General features: G+C 44.6%; 1 protein-coding gene across 7 annotated transcripts in view; it reads right to left on the bottom strand.

Annotated features, from left to right (window-relative positions):
- Positions 1 to 24,700, bottom strand: part of snap91a (synaptosome associated protein 91a) — a 56,865-nt gene extending 32,165 nt beyond the window's left edge. For 2 of the 7 annotated variants that reach the window (XM_036973910.1, XM_036973909.1), the window contains exons 1-2: positions 5,205 to 5,470; positions 1,435 to 1,577 (exon numbers count right to left, since the gene is read on the bottom strand). In XM_036973910.1, coding sequence (XP_036829805.1) covers positions 1,435 to 1,577; positions 5,205 to 5,337 — 276 coding nt within the window. In that variant the 5' untranslated portion in view covers positions 5,338 to 5,470. Of the gene's footprint in view, positions 1 to 1,434; positions 1,578 to 2,919; positions 3,292 to 5,204; positions 5,472 to 23,724; positions 23,955 to 24,386 lie in introns of those variants that run through there. The other 5 variants (XM_036973908.1, XM_036973907.1, XM_021596324.2 and 2 more) reach the window with 5 other exon arrangements.
- Between the last annotated feature and the right edge of the window lie 509 nt (positions 24,701 to 25,209).

The raw sequence follows: 25,209 nt of genomic DNA, 5'->3' as shown, positions 1-25,209 counted from the left end.
CAGGTAGCCTAGTGGTTAGAGCATTTGATTAGCAGCCGAAAGGTTCCTATTTCAAATACCCAAGCTGACTATGTGAAAAATCTGTTGAGGTGCTGTTGATCAAGGCACTTAACCCTCATTTTCTCTGGGGGTGCTGTACTACTGTGTCAGCAGACCCTATAAAGCGACACATTTCACTGCACCTATCTGGTGTAAAACATATATTTTTGTGATACTGTAGTACACTCCTTCTCCTCCTCCCTATTTCAGACAGTGTACAGTCTCATGCCAACAGACATACTCCAGACGTCGAGCTAAACCCCACACATCTGTCTCTACACATAAGGCTCTGGGGAATTTTATGCCGAGGGGCTGCAATACACTGGCCAGTCAAATACAAACCCACACACACAAACATGCACAAACACAGATGCACGCACATACACTGTGATACACACTGTGATGAGATTAATAATGGTGGGGGGGCATATGATTGAAGAGACCTCTTCAAAAAGCCAGTTACACTGTGTCACCAATGGCAACATAAGTGCACATGTCCTCTTCCCCATTGATTTCTGATCTACTGACTCTCTCTCAGACAGAATGATGGAACTACTGAATATCTAGACGGCTGACTGAACACCTGCTCTTTCCAAGATTGACCAGGTGAATCCAGGTGAAAGCTATGATCCCTTATTGATGTCACCTGTTAAATCCACTTCAACTAGAGATGTTTGAGATCTCAAATAATTTTTTTCCTAGCAGGATAATGCCCAATGCCACGAGGCTAGGAGTGTCCAGGAATGGTTCCACGAACATGACAATGGATTCAGCTTACTGCATTGGCCTGCCCCGTCGCCAGATCTCATTCCAATTGAGCATCTGTGGGATGAGACGGAATGAGCTGTTCGGACTAGAGATCGACCACCAGCCAACTTGACATAACTGTGAAGAAGCAAGTCAACATGGGCCAGCATCCCTGTGGACTGCTTTAGAGACCTTGTAAAGTCTATGCCCCCCCCCCCCCCCCCCCCCAATGAATTGAGGCTGTTCTGAGGGCAAAAGGGGCTGCAACTCAATATTAGGAAGGTCTTCCTAATGTTTTGTGCACTCGGTGTATTCAGACAAACGGGCTTCTAACCTAACCTAACAAATCCTCCAGAGCAGAGGTAGCCAACCCCTTCCCCTGGAAAGCTACTGGGTACGCCTGATTCAGCTAATCAGGGTCCTGATGAGTAGCTGATTACTAGACTAAAGCAGGGAAAGAGCAAAAGCCTACATACCCAGTAGCTCTCCAGGAGGAGGGTTGGCCAACTAAAAACGAAGAACTAAAAACGAAAAACTCAGCATGTCCAATACAACCAAAGTATATAAACAAGAGCCAATCACATCCAAGCCCTTTTAACTACAGGCCCTCCCATAGGATCAGCAGTGGTGGTGCTGGCTTTCACTCACCTCATTGCCAGCGACCATCATGTGATGCGTAGTGATCAGGGCCTTGAACACCACCACCCAGCTGGCATTGGTGGCCCTCTCAAACAAAGTGTCCGCCATCTGTGGGATGTTCACATTGGTCTCCTTGGTGGCCTCAATCAGGTCTGAGGGAGAATAATGTGTGAAAATAGTGTGAAAAATGAAAAATAGTGTTCAATGAAATTTCCCCATACATGTAATGTACAATCCCATACATAATCAAGGCTTGGTCGATTCGTACCTCGATCAGGTCTGAGCGAACAGCGACAATGATCGGTTACACGCTTACAAACAGGTTACAAACTGTACAAATAGGTTACAACTCTCCAAGTACTTTACATTGTCAAAATGATAATACATTGTCCTTTTCACAGTGTATTTGCCACCGGCCCTATCGCTTTAATCCAGAGCTTCTGCTTCCTGGAAATAGTTACATTGGTCCTGAACTGACAGACAAACAGACAGAGCATCCTATTGGTCAATAGTGTCCTTTCATCACCCGGGTTACACTGATGCAGGTACAGAGTGAGGAGAAGAGAGACGAGAGTGGGATTTCCCTACAATTGTGAGAGAAAGGCATCCCTCAGGGCAAAGCTACAGACAGAGAGCCAGAAAGAGCGGTGGTGCCATCTGAGCAGACAGACAGGACGGGAAATTTCAAGCTGTTCTGCCTCCCCCTCACCAACACAAATCAGCCAACATGTGCTCAGAGAAAATCTATTTACGATGGTGGGATAGGATGGATTCCTGTCGTGCTTGGTAGTTTTCAGTCAAATTCCTCATATAAATGACACATATACATGCCTAATGCATGAGATATTGCAGATGAGTTTGGAGTCATAGAGAGAAGGAGGCAGGTAGTGATAGACGGGATGCTCTGAAGGTCAGAGTTCGGTCACCGACATGTTACAGTACGATGTCTCCTTCAACCTTTTAGCATCATGCTATCATCATTATGGGGTGGCAGGTAGCCTGGCGGTTACAGCGTTGGGCCAGTAAGCGAAAGGTTTGCTGGATCGAATCCCTGAGCTGACAAGGTACAAATCTGTCGTTCTGCCCCTAAACAAGGCACTGTTCCCTGGTAGGCCGTCAATGTAAATAAGAATTTGTTCTTAACGGACTTGCCTAGTTGAATAAAGGTCACACAAGGGCTGATTGGTGTGGATGTCCCCTCCAGTGAGGTTACGCATAATTACGCATAATGTCTGGGGCAATTTTGGGGGCTAACCAATGGCGACTTCAACTCAACTCCTCGCAGAGACCCAAGCCAGTGTGGCTGATTGTGGTTCAAAGCCGAGTCTCCCGGGTGCCTCAAATCTGTGTTACGCTGCTGAGCCTAGGCATTCACCAAACTAGCATAAATGAAGACCCACAACGTGCAGGTTGGATAGGATAAAGTTGAATGACAAACAGATAGGATCCCCCAGGCATCATTACACGGATAATAAATCCAGCACCGTTAATTACCTGACCTTTGTTCTAATCATTGCAGCTAATCTCCGTGCCTTGTTAGACCAATCCTGCTGCTTCCTCTGGATGATCTGGGCACAGGAAGTAACACGCGCTGTTCCCAGAGCGACATATCAGAGCACGACAAGTCCAGAGATAGACTATGTGGAAGTCTGTTTCTTCTCACATAGACATCCACTATGGTCAGAGGGATCCACATAACAGCCAGAGCAGTCACAATAATACATTCACAGAGATGCATCAACATGGGAGAGGGAGTGAGGGAAATAGAGAGGGAGTGAGGGAAATAGAGAGGGAGTGGGGGAAATAGAGAGGGAGTGAGGGAAATAGAGAGGGAGAGCGAGGAAGGTAGAAAGAGATCATTTAAATAACATTTAGAGAGAGAGAGAGTGAGAACGGGGGAGAGGAAGAAAAGAGAAAGAGCAGGGAGAGAGAGCATAGAGATAGAGAGTGAATGGAGATGGAGAGAGAGAGGAGGAAGAGAGCGTAGAGAGAGAGAAAGGGTGGATTAGAGGTGAGGAGAAACGTGACTCAGGGCTGAGCTATTCGGATTGGGATGCTGAGCTGCGGGAACCCCAGCACACTGTACCCCTCTCTCCATTATTCATACTGAGAGAGATGAGAGAGAGATATATTGTGTGTGTGTGTGTGTGTGTGTTTCACGAATAACCCCTGTTCACAAAGTCCCATGCATGAAGCTTAGACCCACAAGGGATGTACAGTAGCTACTCACACTATACAAATACCAACACATGAGTATGCACACAGAGTCATGCATGCACGTAGACAATGTTGTCATAGCAGCAGCACCGTTGGTAACGGCAGTAACACTGCCCGAGTTATTAGGGACTACTTGCATGTGGTGTACTTGCATGAGACAGACAGGGTGAATCACCACCCTGTGACACTACTGGAGCCAACACATGAAGGAGGAGGGATTCTAAAGATTCCTGTCGTGGATCAAGTATAATTGCCTAGTTGAAATAGCCTAGTCATATTGACATAAGGAGGAACAGACAAGGTGACAAGAGTGTTAGTGAAAATTTGCACAGAAAGACAGTGTTAGCCCACTGAGCTAAAACGTATGCGTGTTTTCAGGATTGATTTAAGGCAAGGTTATTCATCGCACAAGCATAGGGACATGTGTCTCCACCACTAAGCATACACAAACACAGTACACATACTACACACTGCTCTATTTATAAAGCCCCGCCACCTGAGGCGTCATCGTGCAGCAGAGCGAGCAGAAGAGGAACATCACGGGTCTGACATAATCTCATCCTCTTGTTGTACTGGAAACAAAGGCAGGAAGGGGGAGGAGTAGGCAGGGAAACCTGTCAGCGTCAAGGATACTACTACTCTACCTAAAATGCATCCATCGCTTACACCGGGGCTCAGTACGTCAGTCAATTAGCCACGACGTTGACGGGGACATTGCACACACACTCTGCTGTTATCATGCATGACAAGACAGAGAACGTCCAACCCCCACACAGTATCATCATCACACAGCCATACCGCTGCTCACGTTGTGCTTTCATCACTTATTCATCTCGGAAGCAGGTGTAGTGGTACAATGTGACTGGAACTTACGTTGAGGTTGCTTACTCTAAGCACGGGTTCAGACCAAGGCTAAACACAGACATGGCGCTTGCTACTGATCCAATGAGCTCTCATTGGCACAGCTTTTACTGCAGAGCCATGTGTGTGTGTGTGTGTGTGTGTGTGTGTGTGTGTGTGTGTGTGTGTGTGTGTGTGTGTGTGTGTGTGTGTGTGTGTGTGTGTGTGTGTGTGTGTGCGTGCGTGCGTGCGTGCGTGCGCGATCTATTGACCGATATCATGTCGTTGATATCATGTCAGTGAAAACCACACCACAACACCCTGCCATACGTCCAAACTGAATCGAACATGCCCATTTCATTCATCAATAGCTGAAAGTGATACTGGTGCCACAGGACACAAAAGGGACACACAAAGTCACACGGGCGCACACACACACACACACACACACACACATACATACATACATACATACATACTGTACATAGGCACACATGCATGTGCACACTCACTCACACAGTCTTTTTTTATAAACGGGTTTAGAGTACAAATGGGGATGAGCCAATACTGTTTCCTTGGCAACTAGAAATCTCTCATATTTTTGCCTGGCATCAAGGTTGCAGTAAAATACCTTTGCAGAACGTGTTACAGGTATATATTTTCACTGCAACAGTTGTAGACATAACATAGTAATGCCAGACTACACAGAAACACAAGTTTACCTGATTTTTCATGTCCCAATCTACCCCATTTCATATAACAGTGCATGACAAAGTGTATCACCAAAGGTATAAAATGCAATCCAATGGACAATACAAATGGATTCGAAAAAATAATGATTTCAATATATGCCATGCCCTCTCTTCAGTATGTCCATATTGATTGGAGTCAGATACACCGGAAAATCAAACCATTTAACCGAAGCATGTAAAAGGTCCTGTCTCCGGGAGTGGTCTAGTATCTGTTAGAGGCATGCACAGTAAGATCATGTTCCACTGCACATGAATGGACCATGAAAGGCCCATGTTATTTATAGACCTCTTCCCCGAGCAGAACAGGTCAAATTACCCAGAAACCCCCCCTGGCCAGCCGATTGCAAGCATATCAGCCAAGAGAGAACCAGCGTAATCCAGAGCAGACAACGAGAGGACAGGGACATTGGGGAAAGAGAGACACACATTTGAGGAATACATCTGTCACTGTCACTTCCAGAGCACTCTGATTTTAATCCCTTGTGTGTACCACTGTGAATCACGTACATTATCCCATTCTGTACATCCTACTATCCGACACCTACCCTACCACCCTCACTCCCTAAGCACCATAGTGACCATACATTCAGCCTACCACCTCTCCCTAAGCATCCGACACTCTGCCTACTCCCACTTCCTACATGTCCTACTATCCCTTCACTCCCGATGGGTCTAAATCCTCTCCTCCTCCCCCTTCACCATCCCCATGGGGCTGCCCTGCCCCGGGTTCCCTCCTCCTCCCCCTTCACCATCCCCATGGGGCTGCCCTGCCTGGGTTCCCTCCTCCTCCCCCTTCACCATCCCCATGGGGCTGCCCTGCCTGGGTTCCCTCCTCCTCCCCCTTCACCATCCCCATGGGGCTGCCCTGCCTGGGTTCCCTCCTCCTCCCCATTCACCATCCCCATGGGGCTGCCCTGCCTGGGTTCCCTCCTCCTCCCCATTCACCATCCCCATGGGGCTGCCCTGCCCTGGGTTCCCTCCCCTCCCCCTTCACCATCCCCATGGGGCTGCCCTGCCCCAGGTTCCCTCCCCCTCCCCCTTCACCATCCCCATGAGGCTGCCCTGCCCCGGGTTCCCTCCTCCTCCCCCTTCACCATCCCCATGGGGCTGCCCTGCCCCGGGTTCCCTCCTCCTCCCCCTTCACCATCCCCATGGGGCTGCCCTGCCTGGGTTCCGTCCTCCTCCCCCTTCACCATCCCCATGGGGCTGCCCTGCCTGGGTTCCCTCCTCCTCCCCCTTCACCATCCCCATGGGGCTGCCCTGCCTGGGTTCCCTCCTCCTCCCCATTCACCATCCCCATGGGGCTGCCCTGCCTGGGTTCCCTCCTCCTCCCCATTCACCATCCCCATGGGGCTGCCCTGCCCCGGGTTCCCTCCCCTCCCCCTTCACCATCCCCATGGGGCTGCCCTGCCCCAGGTTCCCTCCCCCTCCCCCTTCACCATCCCCATGAGGCTGCCCTGCCCCGGGTTCCCTCCTCCTCCCCCTTCACCATCCCCATGGGGCTGCCCTGCCCCGGGTTCCCTCCTCCTCCCCCTTCACCATCCCCATGGGGCTGCCCTGTCCCGGGTTCCCTCCTCCTCCCCCTTCACCATCTCCATGGGGCTGCCCTGCCCCGGTTTCCCTCCTCCTCCCCCTTCACCATCCCCATGGGGCTGCCCTGCCCCAGGTTCCCTCCCCCTCCCCCTTCACCATCCCCATGAGGCTGCCCTGCCCCGGGTTCCCTCCTCCTCCCCCTTCACCATCCCCATGGGGCTGCCCTGCCCCGGGTTCCCTCCTCCTCCCCCTTCACCATCCCCATGGGGCTGCCCTGTCCCGGGTTCCCTCCTCCTCCCCCTTCACCATCTCCATGGGGCTGCCCTGCCCCGGTTTCCCTCCTCCTCCCCCTTCACCATCCCCATGGGGCTGCCCTGCCCCGGGTTCCCTCCCGGGTGCTTGTAGCAGTGCCCCTGGGAGCAAAGCGGTGAGGCTCCAGGGTGAATAAACAGGAAACACAAGCGTCCCTAAATTATTGTAGCTCAGTGGGCTTGCACAGTGTTTAGCTCAGCAGACTAATAGTCTTTAGCTCAGCAGGCTAAAAGTCTTGTGGCCTGGGTTTGAGCGCTGGTCAGTCACAGAAGCAGCAAAACATCTATTCGTCATAGGCCTGCTGGTCGATATCTGTGCTAGAGCAGTAGGTCATGTTTCAATGGGATTTCAGAATGTCTGAGAATACGTATATGTGACCAGTCTAAGCCTAAACTAACCACAGAGCTCCTGGAGCATTGCTATGAGCTACACCCCAGACGTAACCGAAAGTTTGCTGGATCCAATCTCTGATCTGAGAAGGTCCAAATCTGTCCTTCCCACTGTTCCCCTGGCGCCGATGACGTGGATGTCAATTAAGGAAGTCACCCACACCTCTGATTCAGAGGGGTTGGGTTAAATGCAGAATACATATTTCAGTTGAATGCATTCAGTTGTACAACTGACTAGGTATCCCCTTTCCCTTCCATAACAGGACTTAATATCCATAAAACCAGGTCAATAGCACTACCAGTGTTAGTATTTTTTATTTTAACTAGGCAAGTTAGTTAAGATTTTTATTTTATTTACAATGATGGCCTACCCAAACAACGCTGGGCCAATTGTGCACCGCCCTATGGGACTCTCAATCACAGCCTGTTTTGATACAGCCTAGAATTGAACCAGGGTCTGTAGTGACACACCACCCATGGCGCAGCTGTAGATGCAGCACAATAGTTTGAATAAAGGGAGCATGTTATTTTACCACAGTATTAACGGTCTCAATTTTATATTCCTCTTTCTCTCTCTATCCTTCTTCTATCCCTCTTCTCACTGCAGCACACTACTAGCACTGCATAATCTCACTGTTCTCCACTGGGAGAAAATGAATAGGGGTGGGGTAAGGATGAGGGGAGAGAGAGCCTAACAAGCAGCAAGGAAAAGATGGAGAAAAATGGAAAGTGCACAAGGAAGTTGGGGGGGCGTAGCTGCACCACTTAGCACTACCTCTCCCTCTTATTTATTCTTACTATACTAACACTCCATACATCTCACAAAGTGAGCTTGCTCAATCTAGGGGAGCAACATAGTACATAAATACAGCTCCTTTACTCATACAGTGGCAAGAAAAATAATGTGAACCCTTTGGAACTACCTGGATTTCTGCATTAATTGGTCCTAAAATTTGATATGATCTTCATCTAAGTCACAACAACAGACAAGCACAGTGTGCTTAAACTAATAACACACAAAATATTGTATTTTTCTCATCTACATGGAATACATCATTTAAACATTTGTGTAGGTTGGAAAAAGTATGTGAACCCCTAGGCTAATGACTTCTCCAAAGCTAATTGGAGTCAGGAGTCAGCTAACCTGGAGTCCAATCAATGAGATGAGATTGGATATGTTGGTTAGAGTTGCCCTGCCCTGTAAAAAACATGGACACAATTTGAGTTTGTGATTTACAAGAGGCATTGCCTGATGTGAACCATGCCTTGAACAAAAGAGATCTCAGAAGACCTAAGATTAAGAATTGTTGACTTGCATAAAGCTGGAAAGGGTTACAAAAGCATCTCTAAAAGCCTTGATGTTCATCAGTCCATGGTAAGACAAATTGTCTATAAATGGAGAAAGTTTAGCACTGTTGCTACTCTCCCTAGGAGTGGCCGTCCTGCAAAGAAGACTGCAAGAGCACAGCGCAGAAGGCCCAATGAGGTTAAAAATAATCCTAGATTGTAAGCTAAAGACTTACATAAATCTATAGAACATAATACCATCTCTTTTGATGAGTCCACGATACATAAAACACTAAACAAGAATGGTGTTCATGGGAGGACACCACGGAAGAAGCCACTGCTGTCCAAAAAAAACATTGCTGCACGTCTGAAGTTCGCAAAAGAGCTCCTGGATGTTCCACAGTGCTACTGGCAAAATATTCTGTGGACAGATTAAACTAAAATTGAGTTGTTTGGAAGGAACACACAACACTAGGTGTGGGGAAAAAAAATGCACAGCACACCAACATCAAAACCTCATCCCAACTGTAAAGTATGGTGGAGGGAGCATCACGGTTTGGGCCTGCTTTGCTGCATGCTATCATCGACGTAAAAATGAATTCCCAAGCTCATCAAGACATTTTACAGGAGAATGTAAGGCTATCTGTCCGCCAATTGAAGCTCAACAGGAGTTGGGTGATGCAACAAGACAACGACCCAAAACACAGAAGTAAATCAACAACAATACACCTTCTGGAGTGGCCCAGTCAGAGTCCTGACCTCAACCCGATTGAGATGCTGTGTCATGACCTCAAGAGAGCGGTTCACACCAGACATCCCAAGAATATTGAAGAATAACTGAAACAGTTTTGTAAAGACGAATGGTCCAAAATGTATCCTGACCGTGCAGGTCTGATCCACAACTACGGTTGAGATTATTGCTGCCAAAGGAGCAGCTATTAAATCAGGGTTCACATACTTTTCCCACCCTGCACTGTGAATGTTTACACGGTGTGTTCAATAAAGACATGACAACATATAACTGTTTGTGTGTTATTAGTTTAAGCAGACTGCGTTTGTCTATTGTTGGAACTTAGATGATGATCAGATCAAATGTTACGACCAATTTATGCAGTAATCCAGGTAATTCCAAAGGGTTCACATATTTTTTTCTTGCCACTGTAACTACAGTCAGGGGAGTTTTTCCTGGTTGGTTCACATAGTCAGGAAAAACTCAGGGCCCTACACATGACCTAGATTGTACTGAATAAGGGACAGGGAGGACCTGATCCCCCCCCCCCCCGAACACACTGTTCATGGAGTATGTGACCTGTTTCAAGAAGATAGGTGTATGGCTGGGGTGGCAGGTAGCCTAGTGGTTAGAGTGTGGGGCCAATAACTGAAAGGTTGCTGGATCGAATCCCGAGATGACAAGGTAAAAATCTGTCATTCTGAACAGGGCAGTTAACCCACTGTTCACTGGTAGGCTGTCATTATAAATATGAATTTGTTGTTAACTGACTGACTTCCCTAGTTAAATAAAAATGTTTGCATGTCACTACTTCACAGGAGAGATACTTGGAAAACAATGTTTTATCAATATGGAATATTTGAACTTTCATGTGCCTTAATACCAAACTTGTATGCCATCTGTAAATATGAATAAAATTGTTAAATAACGATCCTAGTTAGTTTAGACATGGGAAAAATACAGGAACCTTCCCGCTAGCCATGATTGTCTGAGATAATGGATGGGCTGGAAATGCCGAGAGATGAGTTCGGATTGGTTTGCCATGTAGCATGCTTCTTTCTATAACATGAGCTGCTCAGTATGTGTAAATAACACTTTCTACTACGCCTTTATTTGAAAGACATCATGAAGAACTGCTAAAGTGTTGCTACTGCTCTCAACATAGCTGCCCTGAATTTAACAGGCGCTATCGACAAAGATCAGTGGGAAAAACGTTATGATGGACTACTTTCTGGAGGACGATCGTGCCATGCTGGCACTCTCTGACTCTGAAAATGAATCAGACGATGAGGAAATCCCTGATTTATGTAAAAACATTTTCATTGAACCAAACATTGTCGAGTCTTCTGATGACAGTGATGGGGAAGAAACGGTGATCACCGGTGTTGCTGTCACGGAAGACGTTGACCGTGTTTTGAAATCAGTGGAATGCCCGGTGGAAGCAGAAAGATAATTGAAAATGCAGAGTGAGTCGAACAGATAACACAGAAGGCTGTTGTATAAAACACGTCTCTGGATAACATATTCAAACTAAGGGCAACCATGGCAGAGAGGGGGAAGCACTCGTCCATGTATACGGACGGGTAAGAGCCTAGCTACATTTTCAGATATTATCGTTTTCATTGCAAGTTAAAGCGTACAGTTAGTTAGCTACGTTATGTGTATGATCTGTGTAGTAATATTAATCATCTCTCAGAAAGCCATTTGCATGGCTAGTTATGGCCTAATTGGTTAGGTAGTTGGTTAGCTTTAGCTACCTGCAGATTCATGCATGGTGCATGGGATTATGGTTCATTGTTTAGCTAGCTAGCTACATGTCTAAACAAAAGACTCCCCTATACAAGTAACCATTTCACTGTACCGTTTAGATCTTTTGCATCCTCTGCATGTGAAAATGAACTTGATTTTATTTGATCTAGTACATGTTAACCAGAGATGGTAATGTGAAGAACAACATGACCTGCACCAAAGTTAGATTAGGATATTGGCCAAGGACTAGATCAAGTGTATTTGTACTACTACTTTTTGCTACTACTTTTAGTCTTGAAATATTTGGTTGTTTACTACACTACCTTATTCACTCTGTTTAGCACATGGCCTCATATATGAATCCTTAAAGAGATGGGTGGGGCTAAGGTTTAAGATGGCGTGAACAATGCTGAATGGGTGTAGACAAAGAAGAGCTCTCCAGTAGGTGTACCAAAACATTTAAGGTCCATTTTCTCAATAGTGGCATTACAAGTTCATTCACTTTCAAAGCAGAATAACTTTTCCATTGTTCCTCAACTGCAGTGTATGATATACCATCTTCTATTTCTGACTCTCTAATTTTATTAAATGTAACAATGTACTACATAAAACCTGTTAATTGGAATGACTGTTGATTTAGATTTAGGCAGTGCAGGTGATAATTAACAGTGCTGGTGATAATTAACATCATACACACACACACACACAAACACACAGATTGGTATTCTGCTACAAATGACTGTCGGATGTCATGATAGAAGATATAATCATTAATATTGACTGCGTGTGTGTGTGTTGTTGACTGCGTGTGTGTGTTGTTGGTGTGTGTACGTGTGTGCGTGTGTGTCCATAACCCTGCTCTTGACTCATGTACACTCCTCAAACAGCTGTTGTAGCAGGGTGTCATGCCCTGGCCATAGAGAGGCTTTTTATTCTCTATTTTGGTTAGGCCAGGGTGTAACTAGGGTGGGCATTCTATGTCCTTTTTTCTATGTTTTGTATGTCTTGGCCTGGTATGGTTCTCAGTCAGGGACAGCTGACTATCGTTGTCTCTGATTGAGAACCATACTTAGGTACCCTTTTCCCCCACCTGTTTTGTGGGAAGTTAACTTTGTAGTTGTTCGGGGCACATAGCCCAAAGCTTCACGGTTTGTTTTTTTGTTCTTCGTTTTGTCAGCGTCATTTTTAAATAAAGTTCAAATGTACGCTTACCATGCTGCACCTTGGTCCAGTCCTTCAGCCAGCCGTGACACAGGGCAAGAGGATAGAAGCCATATTGTTAAAACTGCATTGCATAAAGATGGTGGTTCTTCTGAGCAGCAGGGTGGGAGGTCTCCTCCTTCTGAACCATCTAATTTGGCAGTAATCCAAATCCTGCCAGTGCACTACCTCCCTCTGGGCTCAGGCTAAGGCTGTCCTTCTCATCCTCTTACTAGAGCCGTAACCTTTGAAGTCAGCATGAAAACCATCCGTTTTTCTGACCATAGGGACCAAAAAACATGGTAGAAGCTAAAATTCCAACATGGCCGCAAATAAACAAGTTGATCTGAGAGTCACGAAGAGGTTCAAAGTTGCCCAAGACTTGTGCCCAGGCAACTGGGGGCCATTGTAACATCTGCTTCCAACTCACACTCTCAAACACGTAGATCCCCTGAACACATCTCACTCTCCAGCCCACTGTCCAGCTCACACTCTGAAACACGTAGATCCCCTGAACGCAGCTCACTCTCCAGCCCACTGTCCAGCTCACACTCTGAAACACGTAGATCCCTTGAACGCAGCTCACTCTCCAGCCCACTGTCCAGGTCACACTCTCAAACACGTAGATCCCCTGAACGCAGCTCACTCTCCAGATCCCAATCACTGGAATTCTGATCAGGTATGACATTATCCACACACTATTTATTTCAGTTCTTTGCACCCCATCGTTGTGAGGTATTGTTTGTTTTGTGACACACTTCTAGCCGGAGCTCTGTTTTTCCCGTGATTTAATCCTCTCATGTATGATAGTTTTTGCCTGCCACACTAACAACGCATTTTGCCTATTCCCTACCTGTACTGTTGCCTTTTTGGACCCCCTGTGTATGACCTTCTGCCTGCCCCTGGACCCAGCTACTTGCCTCCTCCTGTGGTCCTTTACCAAGAAACACCTGCTGCGCCCTGCGCTTGAAACCAGCTCTCTGTCTCCCAAAGTGTTCATTACAACCATGAGTGGCATAGAGACACACAGCTGGGCTTCTTAATCCATAGCGTCCCCATACAGTTGTGTTCTCTATCTCCTTCCACACAATGAGAACTTGGCAGGAGAACGTACTTGGCATTCATTCACACACAAGCAGTGCAACTGCTGTAAGATTGCTGGAGCCTGCACTGAAGACACAAGCAGGCCCTGTCGAGCCACCATCAAGAGTGTGGAAAGGTGCTAAGGCACCTCCTTGCTGTTCAGCTGTAATGATCACAGTTCTAAAATAAGTGACACATGGATCTTTCACACAGGTGTGTCTCCAATCCCCTGCTAAGATGATAGCTGACCTGACATCCCACTCTTTTCAAGGCGTTCAGCTGTGGTGTGAAGCTGGTTACAAGGGCGTCTACACCATCTTCTAGGTGTGAAGGTGGGCTCTGAGGAATCCTGACAGACGGACCATTACAGGTCTACTGTGTTGTCTGGCAGGAGGAGGACTCATTTCTGTTCAGAGTCACGTTCTCAAGAGAGAAAACGTTTTGAAATAGGGAGATTTTAAATGCAAAATGTTGCTTTCCATTAGAAAATGTTTTGCTACGGAGTACCCTACTGAACACGACCCAGGTGACCTAGTTCAGCTACTACACTGGTGTCCTATTACACTACTACTGTATTATGTGTAGTGAAAGCCCTTGTCCAGTGAGGGTTGGACACCTGAGAGGGGTTGGAGGCTCTCTCTCTCTCTCTCTCTCTCTCCTTACTGCAGCACACTACTAGCACTGCATCATTTCACTCTCTACTGGGAGAGAATGAATAGGGGCGGGGTAAGGAGGATGGGGAGAGAGAGCCTCTCTCCCTCTCTCTCTCTCTCTCTCTCTCGCTTATGGGTCAGCATGGAAAGCTCACAGGCCTGGTGCTTGACATATCACACTCACAAAATCACCATGGATGCACAGTCTTCAAATGAAAAAGACCTGCGAGACCTTTCAGATTTTTAGATGGCACCACTCTATATCCAGACAAGCTAGTCCTTCATCACAAGATAACACATAGGATTGGGAAAGGCCTTAACGTTAAGTGTGCTTTGGTGTACATCAATCAGGCAAGAACATATTCTGAATGAATATCAATTTCCAGTCCTCCTCTAGCCGATGGGGAAGCCTTGATGAACAAGACTTGGAAGGACGTCATCGCAACTAGTTAGAAATAAACAATAAAACAGTAGGATTCCCATTTTGCTCAAGAGTTGAAATGAAAGAGTTAAAAGAACATTCACCATTCATTTGAGACTAACTCATGTTGTTCTGTAAAAATCCTGCTTCTTGTCTACTTCCTTTTTCTTCTCTCAATTAATTGAGTTCTGAGTGGAAAATCTGCTGGATGCGAAAGTTATTAAATGCATAATGTTGTTAGATCTTGTGAGGGGTTCAGATCACAGACCTGCAATAATATATTTTTTTTAAGTACGTATATACAATTTTTTTTAAACAATTAAAAAATATATATATATTATTTGTCTTGTCTGTCCCATCTCCCCGCCCCTCCCCCTTTTAGTACGTGCCTCCCATTCCTATTCCCGACTCCCGACTCCCTCCCCCTACCCTCTCCCCCCATGAGCTCATGTTGGGGACATATCTATGCACAAAACAAAACATCATGGGTAACTCATCTTATGTTTCCAAAAGAATTGTGGGACCAAGGCACACATGAATAGAATCAGCCTGCATGCATCGATACTCTATACCGACATTCAAAATACAATTGATAAATTCAAACAATTCTACATTTTCGACTACTCTATTGAATGTATCTAATGTTGTTTCCTTGGCACTGTTCACACGAGCTATGGAGAGCTATAGGGAAAGAACGTCAAGGACGTTTTGTAGCCATTGCGTTATGTGGAGGCTTGCGTCTGGTCACTAACGTTCTTCTTGCCGCAGTCAGTCCAGACAAACATTCTCGTTTCCGGGGTACTGTGAAAGTCAATGAAGTGTCATCGTTCAACAATAAAATACTGGGGAGATGGGGAAGGATAGCACCAACTATGCTCGACACAGACCTGGCAACCTGTGACTATAAAGTCTTACACTGTGGCAATCCCACATCATGTGCATGTAGGTTCCAAAACTCAGTGAGTGGATGGAATGGTGTTCATAAGTGCGCATAGCGGTTCTTAACCGCAAATGTTTAAAAAAATGACACACCAAATTATACATATGTTTTTAGGTCATGAAAGGATAATAAACCTTCATCATTCCTTATGTCTGAAAATCTATGAATTGTTTGTTCAGACCATTGTTTAAAAATAATAGGTTTCCCTCCCAAAAGTAGGGAGTTATTTCTAAATAGTGGTGTTTGGGTACGCCATTGCACTTCCCAATTACTCATTTTTTCTATTTGTTGCCAGGTCTGTATTGTGTGGGAGATGATTGGTTCTAACTGAGTACAGCAAAACTTAGGAGATAAGGAAGAGAATAGTGTATCTCTCAATGTAAATGGCGACACTATATTTTCCTCAATTTCCAACCAAGGAAGACATTTATCTTGATCAAACCATTTCTTAAGTGGGCGGCGCACTAGAGACAAAGTATATTACTTGAAGTTGGGTAATCCTAGACCCCCAAATCGTTGGATTGCTGGAGTTCAGTCATTTTAATTCTGGGACATTTCCCTTTCCATATAAAATTCAAGACTGAACTTTTAATATTTTCCCAGTACCCTAATGGCGTGGGCAAAGGAAGATTGCCAACAAAGAAATTGAGTCGAGGCAAGACATTCATTTAAACTTTTGAAATTCGACCTGATAAAGTTCATCGTAGATTAAACCATCTGTTGAGATCGGCTGTAATTGCAGCTGGGACTTGTTTGTAGTTCTTCTAAACAATTTGATATAGAGAAGGAAAAATGTCAATGCCTAGGTATTTAAAATGGGTCACAATTGGTATCTTCAATTCTATATTGAGGTTGAACATTGCTTCGTTAAGTGGAAGCAGAGATGATTTAGTGAGGTTAATCTTACAACTTCATATACTGCTGAATTGTCTGAATATACTTAATACATTAGGGAGGGATTGTGATACATGGTCAGTTACAATAACACAGTGCATTTGGAAATATTCAGACACTTTCCCTTTTCCCACATTTTGTTAAATTACAGCCTTATTCTAGAATGGAGTTAATAAATAAAAATCTTCATCAATCTACACACAATACCCCATAATGACAAAGCAAAAACAAGTTGTTAGAATTTTTTTGCAAATGTATTAAATATAAAAACAGAAATACCTTATTTACATAAGTATTCAGACCCTTTGCTATGACACTCAAAATTGAGCTTAGGTGAATCCTGTTTCCATTGATCGTCCTTGAGATGTTTCTACATCTTTATTAGAGTCCACCTGTGGTAAATTCAATTGATTGGACATGATTTGGAAGGGCACACACCTGTCTATATAAGGTTCCACAGTTGACAGTGCATGTCAGAGCAAAAACCAAGCCATGAGGTCAAAGGAATTGTCCATAGAGCTCCGAGACAGGATTGTGTCGAGGCACAGATCTGGGGAAGGGTGAGAAAAATGTCTGCAGCATTTAAGGTCCCCAAGAACACAGTGGCCTCCATCATTCTTAAATGGAAGAAGCTTGGAACCGCCAAGACTCTTCCTAGAGGTGACCGTCCAGCCAAACTGAGAAATCGGGGGAGAAGGGCCTGGGTCAGGTAGGTGACCAAGAACCCGATGGTCACTCTGACACAGCTCCAGACTTCCTCTGTGGAGATGGGAGAACCTTCCAGAAAAACAACCATCTCTGCAGCACTCCACCAATCAGACATTTATGGTAGAGTGGCCAGACGGAAGCCACTCCTCAGTAAAAAGCACATGACTGTCCACTTGGAGATTGCCAAAAGGCACCTAAAGGACTCTCTCTCAGACCATGAGAAACAAGATTCTCTGGTCTGATGAAAGCAATTTTGAACTCTTTGGCCTGAATGCCAAGCATCACGTCTGGAGGAAACCTGGCACTATCCCTACGGTGAAGCATGGTGGTGGCAGCATCATGCTGTGAGGATGTTTTTCAGCGGCAGGAACTGGAAGACTAGTCAGGATTGAGGGAAAGATGAATAGTGCAAAGTACAGAGAGATCCTTGATGAACACCTGCTCCAGAGGGCTCAGGACTTCAGACTCAGGCGAAGGTTCACCTTCCAACGGGACAATGACCCTAAGCACACAGCCAAGACGTCGGGACAAGTCTCTGAACGTCCTTGAGTGGCCCAGCCTGAGCCCGGACTTGAACCCGATCTAACATCTCTGGAGAGATCTGAAAATAGCTGTGCAGCAACGCTCCCCATCCAACCTGACAGAGTTTGAGAGGATTTGCAGAGAAGAATGGGAGAAACTCCCCAAATACAGATGCGCCAAGCTTGTAGGGCCATACCCAAGAAGACTCAAGGCTGTAATCGCTGCCACCAAAGTACTGAGTAAAGGGTCTGAATACTTATGTAAATGTAATATTTATATAAAAAAATGTAAACCCTGTTTTTGCTTTGTCATTATGAGGTATTGTGTGTAGATTGATGAGGAAAAAATACAATTTATTCCATTTTAGGATAAGGCTGTAATGTAACAAAATGTCAAAAAAGTCAAGGGTTCTGAGTACTTTCCAAATGTATGTCATCTGCATATAATGAGATTTGGTGGTCCGTGTCCTCAACTGATATTTGCTCTATATCTTGGGATTGACATATCTTTTTAGCTAAAGGCTCCAGTAATAGGGCAAATAGGAGGCTGGACGCTGGACAGCGTTGACGAGTTTCCCATTTGATGGCGAACTGTGCGGAGCATTTATTGCTCATCAAGAACATCGCAAAGGGGTTACGATACATAGTCATAAATATTTAGCCAAATACCATTCTTTTCACAGACTACCAGAGACGGTCAAAGGCCTTCTCCGCATCAATTCGCATGACCGCACAGGGGGATGGTATATTAGGAGCCATGTGCATTATCCATAGGAGACGTCTCCGATCGTTTGACGCCAGTCTATGTTTGAAAAAACCTGTTCGATCAGGATTAACTAGGTTGGGAAAATGGTTTTAAGACGTTTGGCTAGAACCTTTGCGTACAATTTCATGTCACTGTTAATGGGGGAGAGAGGCCTATGACTTGGATAGAGAGTTGTATCTTTACCGTTTTTTTTTTATGTAACAGAGAGATAATTGCAGTATTAACATCACTAGTGAAAGGCCCAGTTGAATAGATGTTTGTACCATTTCTGATAATATCGAGCCAAGTTCAGACCAAAAGCTTAAATAGAATTCCGGTGGGATGCCATCCCATCCAGGGGATTTGCCTCAGTTCATGTCTTTCGATGCATCGTGCAGTTCATTGAGCATTACACTACTGTAGGTGCATTTAGAGTGTGTGCCATCGAAGGAGAGTTGCGGTAGATTCAAGCCCTCGAAAAAGGGTCTCTTGCTTCCTGCTGTATTTTGTACTTCAGAACTGTGTACTTTTTTCCTAACACATTTTTTTTCAATGTAAATTGATTGACGGTGAATCATGCAAGAGAACTTCTTTCAGTTGCGGATTATGCACATATTGTATATCTACTAGTGAAAAATCAGAAACTATATTTTGCTATGCTATTTTTGCTAAGTGGCTAGTGGTGCAGTACCAGATTTGTTAGATTTATCCATTGTCGGGTTTACGGTTGTATTCATGTCACCACCTAAGACCACATGGAAATCAGATATTCCAGCAACTATTATGTGTAGAGAAACAAAAAAATGAATAATCGTAAGTATTGGGGGCATATGCAGAAACAAAAATATACACAGTACCAGTCAAAAGTTTGGACACAACTACTCATTCAAGGGGTTTTCTTTATTTGACTATTTTCTACATTGAATAATAATAGTGAAGACATCAAAACTATGAAATAACACATGGAATCATGTAGTAACCAAAAAAAGTGTTAAACAATTCTAAATATATTTTAGATTTTAGATTCTTCAAAGTAGCCACCCTTTGCCTTGATGACAGCTTTGCATACTCTTGGCATTCTCTCAACCAGCTTCATGAGGAATGTTTTCCAAAAGTCTTGAAGGAGTTCCCACGTATGCTGAGCACTTGTTGGCTGATTTTCCTTCACTCTGCGGTCCAACTCATCCCAAACCATCTCAATTGGGTTGAGGTCGGGTCATTGTGGAGGCCAGGTCATCTGATGCAGCACTCCATCACTCTCCTTCTTGGTCAAATAAACCATGCACAGCCTGGAGATGTGTTGGGTTATTGTCCTATTGAAAAACAAATGATAACCAGATGTAATGGTGTATCGCTGTGGTAGCCATGCTGGTGAAGTGTGCCTTGAATGCTAAATAAATCACTGACAGTGTCACCAGAAAAGCACCCCCACAACATCACACCTCCTCCCCCATGCTTCATGGTGGGAACCATACATGTGGACATCATCCGTTCACCTACTCTGTGTCTCACAAAGACACAGCAGTTGGAACCATAAATCTCAAATTTGGACTCATCAGACCAAAGGACAGATTTCCACCTGTCAAATGTCAATTGCTCGTGTTTCTTGGCCCAAGCAAGTCACTTCTTCTTATTGGTGTCCTTTAGTAGTGCTTTCTTTGCAGAAATTCGACCATGAAGGCCTGATTCACAGTCTCCTCTGAACAGTTGATGTTGAAATATGTCTGTTACTTGAACTCTGTGAAGCATTTATTTGGGCTGCAATCTAAGGTACTGTTAACTCTAATGAACGTATCCTCTGCAGCGGTAGATAACTCTGGGTCTTCCTTTTCTTGTGGCGGTCCTCATGAGAGCCAGTTTCATCATACTGCTTGATGGTTTTTGGCGACTGGTTTTTGGCGACTGCATTTGAAGAAACATTAAAAGTTCTTGAAATCTTCCGGATTGACTGACCTTCATGTCTTAAAGTAATGATGGACTGTAATTTCCCTTAGCTTTTTTGAGCTGTCCTTGCCATAACATGGACTTGGTCTTTAATAACCAAATAGTGCTATCTTCTGTATACCCCCCTACCTTGTCACAACAAAACTGATTGGCTCAAACGCATTAAGAAGGAAAGAAATTCCACAAATTAACTTTTAACAAGGCACACCTATTAATTAAAATACATCCTAGGTGACTACATCATGAAGCTAGTTGAGCGAATGCCAAGAGTGTGCAAAGCTGTCATCAAGGCAATGCGTGGCTACTTTGAAGAATCTCAAATATAAAATAGATTTTGATTTGTTTAACACTTTTTTGGTTTCTACATGATTCCATATGTGTTATTTCATAGTTTTGATGTCTTCACTTATTATTCTACAATGTAGAAAATAGTCAAAATAGAGAAAACCCCTTGAATGAGTAGGTGTGTCCAAACTTTTGACTGGTACTGTACATTTGCCAGAAAACATTTCTTTCACATAGGCAATCCTCCCTTCTTGACCATTGAAACTTGAGATTACGGCCAAAAACAACCATTACCACTTTTGTTTTATTATTAACAGAAGAAAAGGCAGCCACCTTGAAGTTGTTGTTTTCTATTGTGCTTATATCATCCTTCCTTATATGAGTTTCCTGGAGCATGGCAATATCTACTCCTTTCCTATTCATAATATCAAAACAAATAGTACGCTTTGATTTCTCCTCTTATGCCCTGTAAATTACAAGAAAGCACAGTTAGCTTAACCATTAAACATCTGGAAAATACTTTGTTGCAAATGTAGTAATGAGTCCAATCCCATTTTAAAGTAAATAAAAAGTATAGAATACAGAATTGAATACAGTATGTAAAAAAAACAAAAAAAACTACATTTCCCAAGAGCCCTGCCAGATCGCAACTCATATAAACCACCCCCTTTCCCTCTCCTACCCTCCCACCAAAAAGTGAATATATGTGATTATATTGCATTTGTATTAGACTTATATGTACTATTTCGTGTGTGTGTGTGTGTGTGTGTGTGTGTGTGTGTGTGTGTGTGTGTGTGTGTGTGTGTGTGTGTGTGTGTGTGTGTGTGTGTGTGTGTGTGTGTGTGTGTGTGTGTGTGTGTGTGTGTGTGTGTGTGTGTGTGTGTGAACCTGTTGTGTATTCACTGGAGAACATTCAAAGCACTCAAAGCACTAAACGAGAGCGACTGGCTATGAAGAGCAGAGGACACTGAGTCAGCACTTTCCGAGATGTCAAAAGATTGCTGACACATCATTGGCCGGGGGTGGACTTTCCAATCGCCCAATCCCATGATTAAGTGGAGTACATAAATATGCTTTACTCCCAGACTCAAGGAGGATGGATTGGGTGGTTAGATTTTTCCTAGTGGGGTTTTGAGTTATGTATTGCCCAGGTCACTCTTGGTTTTCATATTGATGAGAAACTATAGCCTTAGGTTACCTAGCTGGCACAGTATTGGGCTACCATCCAGGCAAGCAGACTCTCTTGGCCTAATTGCCACAGACTGATCACGAATGGTTCTGTATGGAGAAAGCGTGGCAAACAAGCCATCTGCCATCATGGATAATGTCGGCCTGATGCAAATCAGAGGCCTTTGAATGAAATTGATCTGGTGCCTGGGAACCCCTGACAAAGATTATCTCAGGTACAGTAGGTGTGAATGATCTTTAAAATGCTTACACATATCACATACAGGGGTATACATTTAGTATACAAAGCATTAAGAATACCTGCTTGTTCCATGACATAGACTGGCCAGGTGAATCCAGGTGAAAGCTATATGATCCCTTATTGATGTCACTTGTTTAATCCAATTCAATCAGTGTAGATGAAGGGGAGGAGACCGGTTATAGAATGATTTTGAAGCCTTGCGACAATTGAGACATGGATCGTGTATGTGTGCCATTGAGAGGATGAATGGGCAAGACAAAAGATTTAAGTGCCTTTGAACAGGGCCTTTGAACAGGGCGCACCAGTGTGCTCACTGATGGATTTTTCACCTTCAACAGTTTCCTGTGTGTATCAAGAATGGTCCACCACCCAAAGGACATCCAGCCAACTTGACACAACTGTGGGAAGCATTGGAGTCAACATGGGCCAGGATCCCTGTGGAACGCTTTCAACACCATGTAGAGTCCACGCCCTGACAAATTGAAGCTGTTCTGAGGGCAAAAAGTTGGGGGTACAACAAGGTGTTCCTAATGTTTGGTATACTCAGTGTATATTGGGGATTTCAGACATGTGATAAAATACAACTCTGAAACTAAGAACTAAATTCAAGACATCAGGTTTCCTATGTTACTGTAAGGCAAAACCCGCAAAAAAAAACTCTTATTCTCCTCACCATGAAAAAAAGTGGGGCTTTGATACTAGACACAGCTTCTAACTCGGGGTTAAGGGCTGACAGACAGTGCCACTCCGCCTCCTGTACCTACTCAAACTGGCCTGGTCCCCAGATACAGGTCTGTGTTACTGGTAGTGACCACAGGACCTTTGACCTTTTGCAATATTCATTTAGCAGCACTGGAGCAGGAATCCATTATTCAGACTGAGATAGAGGCCATGATCCAATGCTTTAAAAACACAGCCTTCCTTCCTTCTTTCCTTCCTTCCATTCTTATTTGAGGTAATCCCTGATCTAACGAAAATTGCTAAGTGTAAGCCATGGTTCTATCCCATAGCTTCCACCATTCCAACCATATCAGATCACTTATTTCTCAGATGAGGGTGGAAGGAGGGATGTAGAGAGTAGCAGGGGTAGGAGGCTGGTGGCTCTGTTCTGTTCAATGTCCTGGCTCGGAGTTGACTACTTCTAGTCTAACTGCACAGCAGGTATCACTATTGATCGGTGATGCCTGGCAAGGGGCCTGGATAGTCTGGCTAAAGCAAAACTTGACTTGTTTTAGGTCTACATAATGAAGAAATGTGTTTCACACAAGCAAATAAAGATGGGGAACCATTATTATTGATGTAATAATATTATAATATGGGTATAGGTATCACAGGAGGTTGGTGGCACCTTAATTGAGGAGGACAGACTCATGGTAATGGCTGGAGCAAAATGAGTAGACTAGTATCAAATACATGAAACGCATAGTTTGATGCCATTCCATTTGCTCCATTATGAGCTGTCCTCCCCTTAGCAGCCTCCACTGATAGGTATAATACCATGGGAACTTCCACAGGAACACACACACACAAACACACACACAAACACACACACACACACACACACACACACACACACACACACACACACACACACACACACACACACACAGGCAGGGAACCAGTACTTGTAAGGTGTGTGTAGAGATGGGAGGGGAGGCCATGCTTACATTCCAGGTGTTTTTTCTTGGGTGCTGTCTGCTCATGAGTGGTGGCTTTGCAGACAGCTCTAGCAACCTCCGATCCCGTCAAGCTGTATTGCGCCGCGGCAATGCGGTCCGTCAGCGTCTGTCCCGACATCTTCTCTCCGTGGCGTCCAACCTCACGAATCAAACGTCAAAAATGGTCCCCCCCCAAAGCACAACCAGTCGTCGTATTCCAGGCTGCCCCTAAAAATCCACTGGGGAGGTGGATATTGGAAAAATACTCTCAGCCTAGATATGGGGAAATGCTGTGGGATATTAGGCCCCTATCTGAGATCGGAAATTAAACGACAAGTTGAAAAGGATGCTTGACATGGATAATGGCAAATACAGTTGCGTCGTGCTTTCCTATCGAGTCCAATTTACCGATAGCCTATACCTTACTTGGGCCTGGCCCATGCTATATGAACTCGATTTGATAAATAAGATTGGTCTATAGGTTATCAGAGGTGTAATTTATCCTGAATATGCAATACAACAAGGCAAAGGGAGAGATGAGATCGATTTATTTTTTATGATACCTTCTCGTTGTAATTGTCTATAAACGGGTATTTGTTTTTTGCTATGTTTGATTTGTATACTTCTACATTAGTAATACATGTTTTACAATGAAATATCCGTTCAATTACCTGTAGGCTATTATATTCTAAAGTCCTTACTGTAACGGTTTGGATGGTTGCCTCCTTATACAATGACGGTTCGCTGTGGATGATGCTCGACGGACAAGGCGTCCTTCTCTCTTCCTGCGAAGGACTATAATCCTCGCCAAGGACCCCCGTTATTCAGCCAACTCTTTTGCCTCTCAATTTATGGGCCATTAAATAACAGTGGCGTTCTTTCCCCCCAGTGATCCCACCGTGCACCGCCGACGATGCTTGAAACAGAGGAGGTGGATGGTGGCGTTTCGGTGGACTTGCCTTGTTTGTTTCTTTATTTATTATCTCACTCCTCCCCCTCGTCTGATTCAGATGACACGTCATTTAAGAACCCAGTAGGCTAGTGGCTGCATCCCTATAAGCAGCGGGCAGCGTCCCCATGGCGAGACTAGTTCTTAAAGGGTTAAAGGGGACCACAGAAGCCAACGATGCAACTGATAGGCAGATGCGCACGAGTAATCAAAAGCGGATCTGGCCAGTACATGAGAAGGATGTGGAAAGCTCCCTGACTCAACTGTATTGTGTTACGCTGCTTATTATGCTTTCATATGTAATCCCTGTTGGAAGTCTTCCTTTTCCTCTGGAGTCCCTGACAATAATTGTTTGTTCACAATTACATGTTTGCGCAACTATTGGTGATGATAGAGAAACCTTCAGTTATTTATATTAGAACCATTTCAGCACCATTGCGCTATCCACATGTGCTGCCGAGTCTATGGGTCTCGAACCATTTCAGCATCATGGCGCTGTCCTCAATTGGTTTCTACCAAAGATGAAGAGACGAAGAGAGAGGGTT

Source organism: Oncorhynchus mykiss, chromosome 3 (assembly GCF_013265735.2).
Source record: "Oncorhynchus mykiss isolate Arlee chromosome 3, USDA_OmykA_1.1, whole genome shotgun sequence".
Lineage (NCBI taxonomy): Eukaryota > Metazoa > Chordata > Actinopteri > Salmoniformes > Salmonidae > Oncorhynchus > Oncorhynchus mykiss.
Note: the sequence above shows the minus strand (reverse complement) of the source record. Positions and strands in the feature narration are given on the sequence as shown.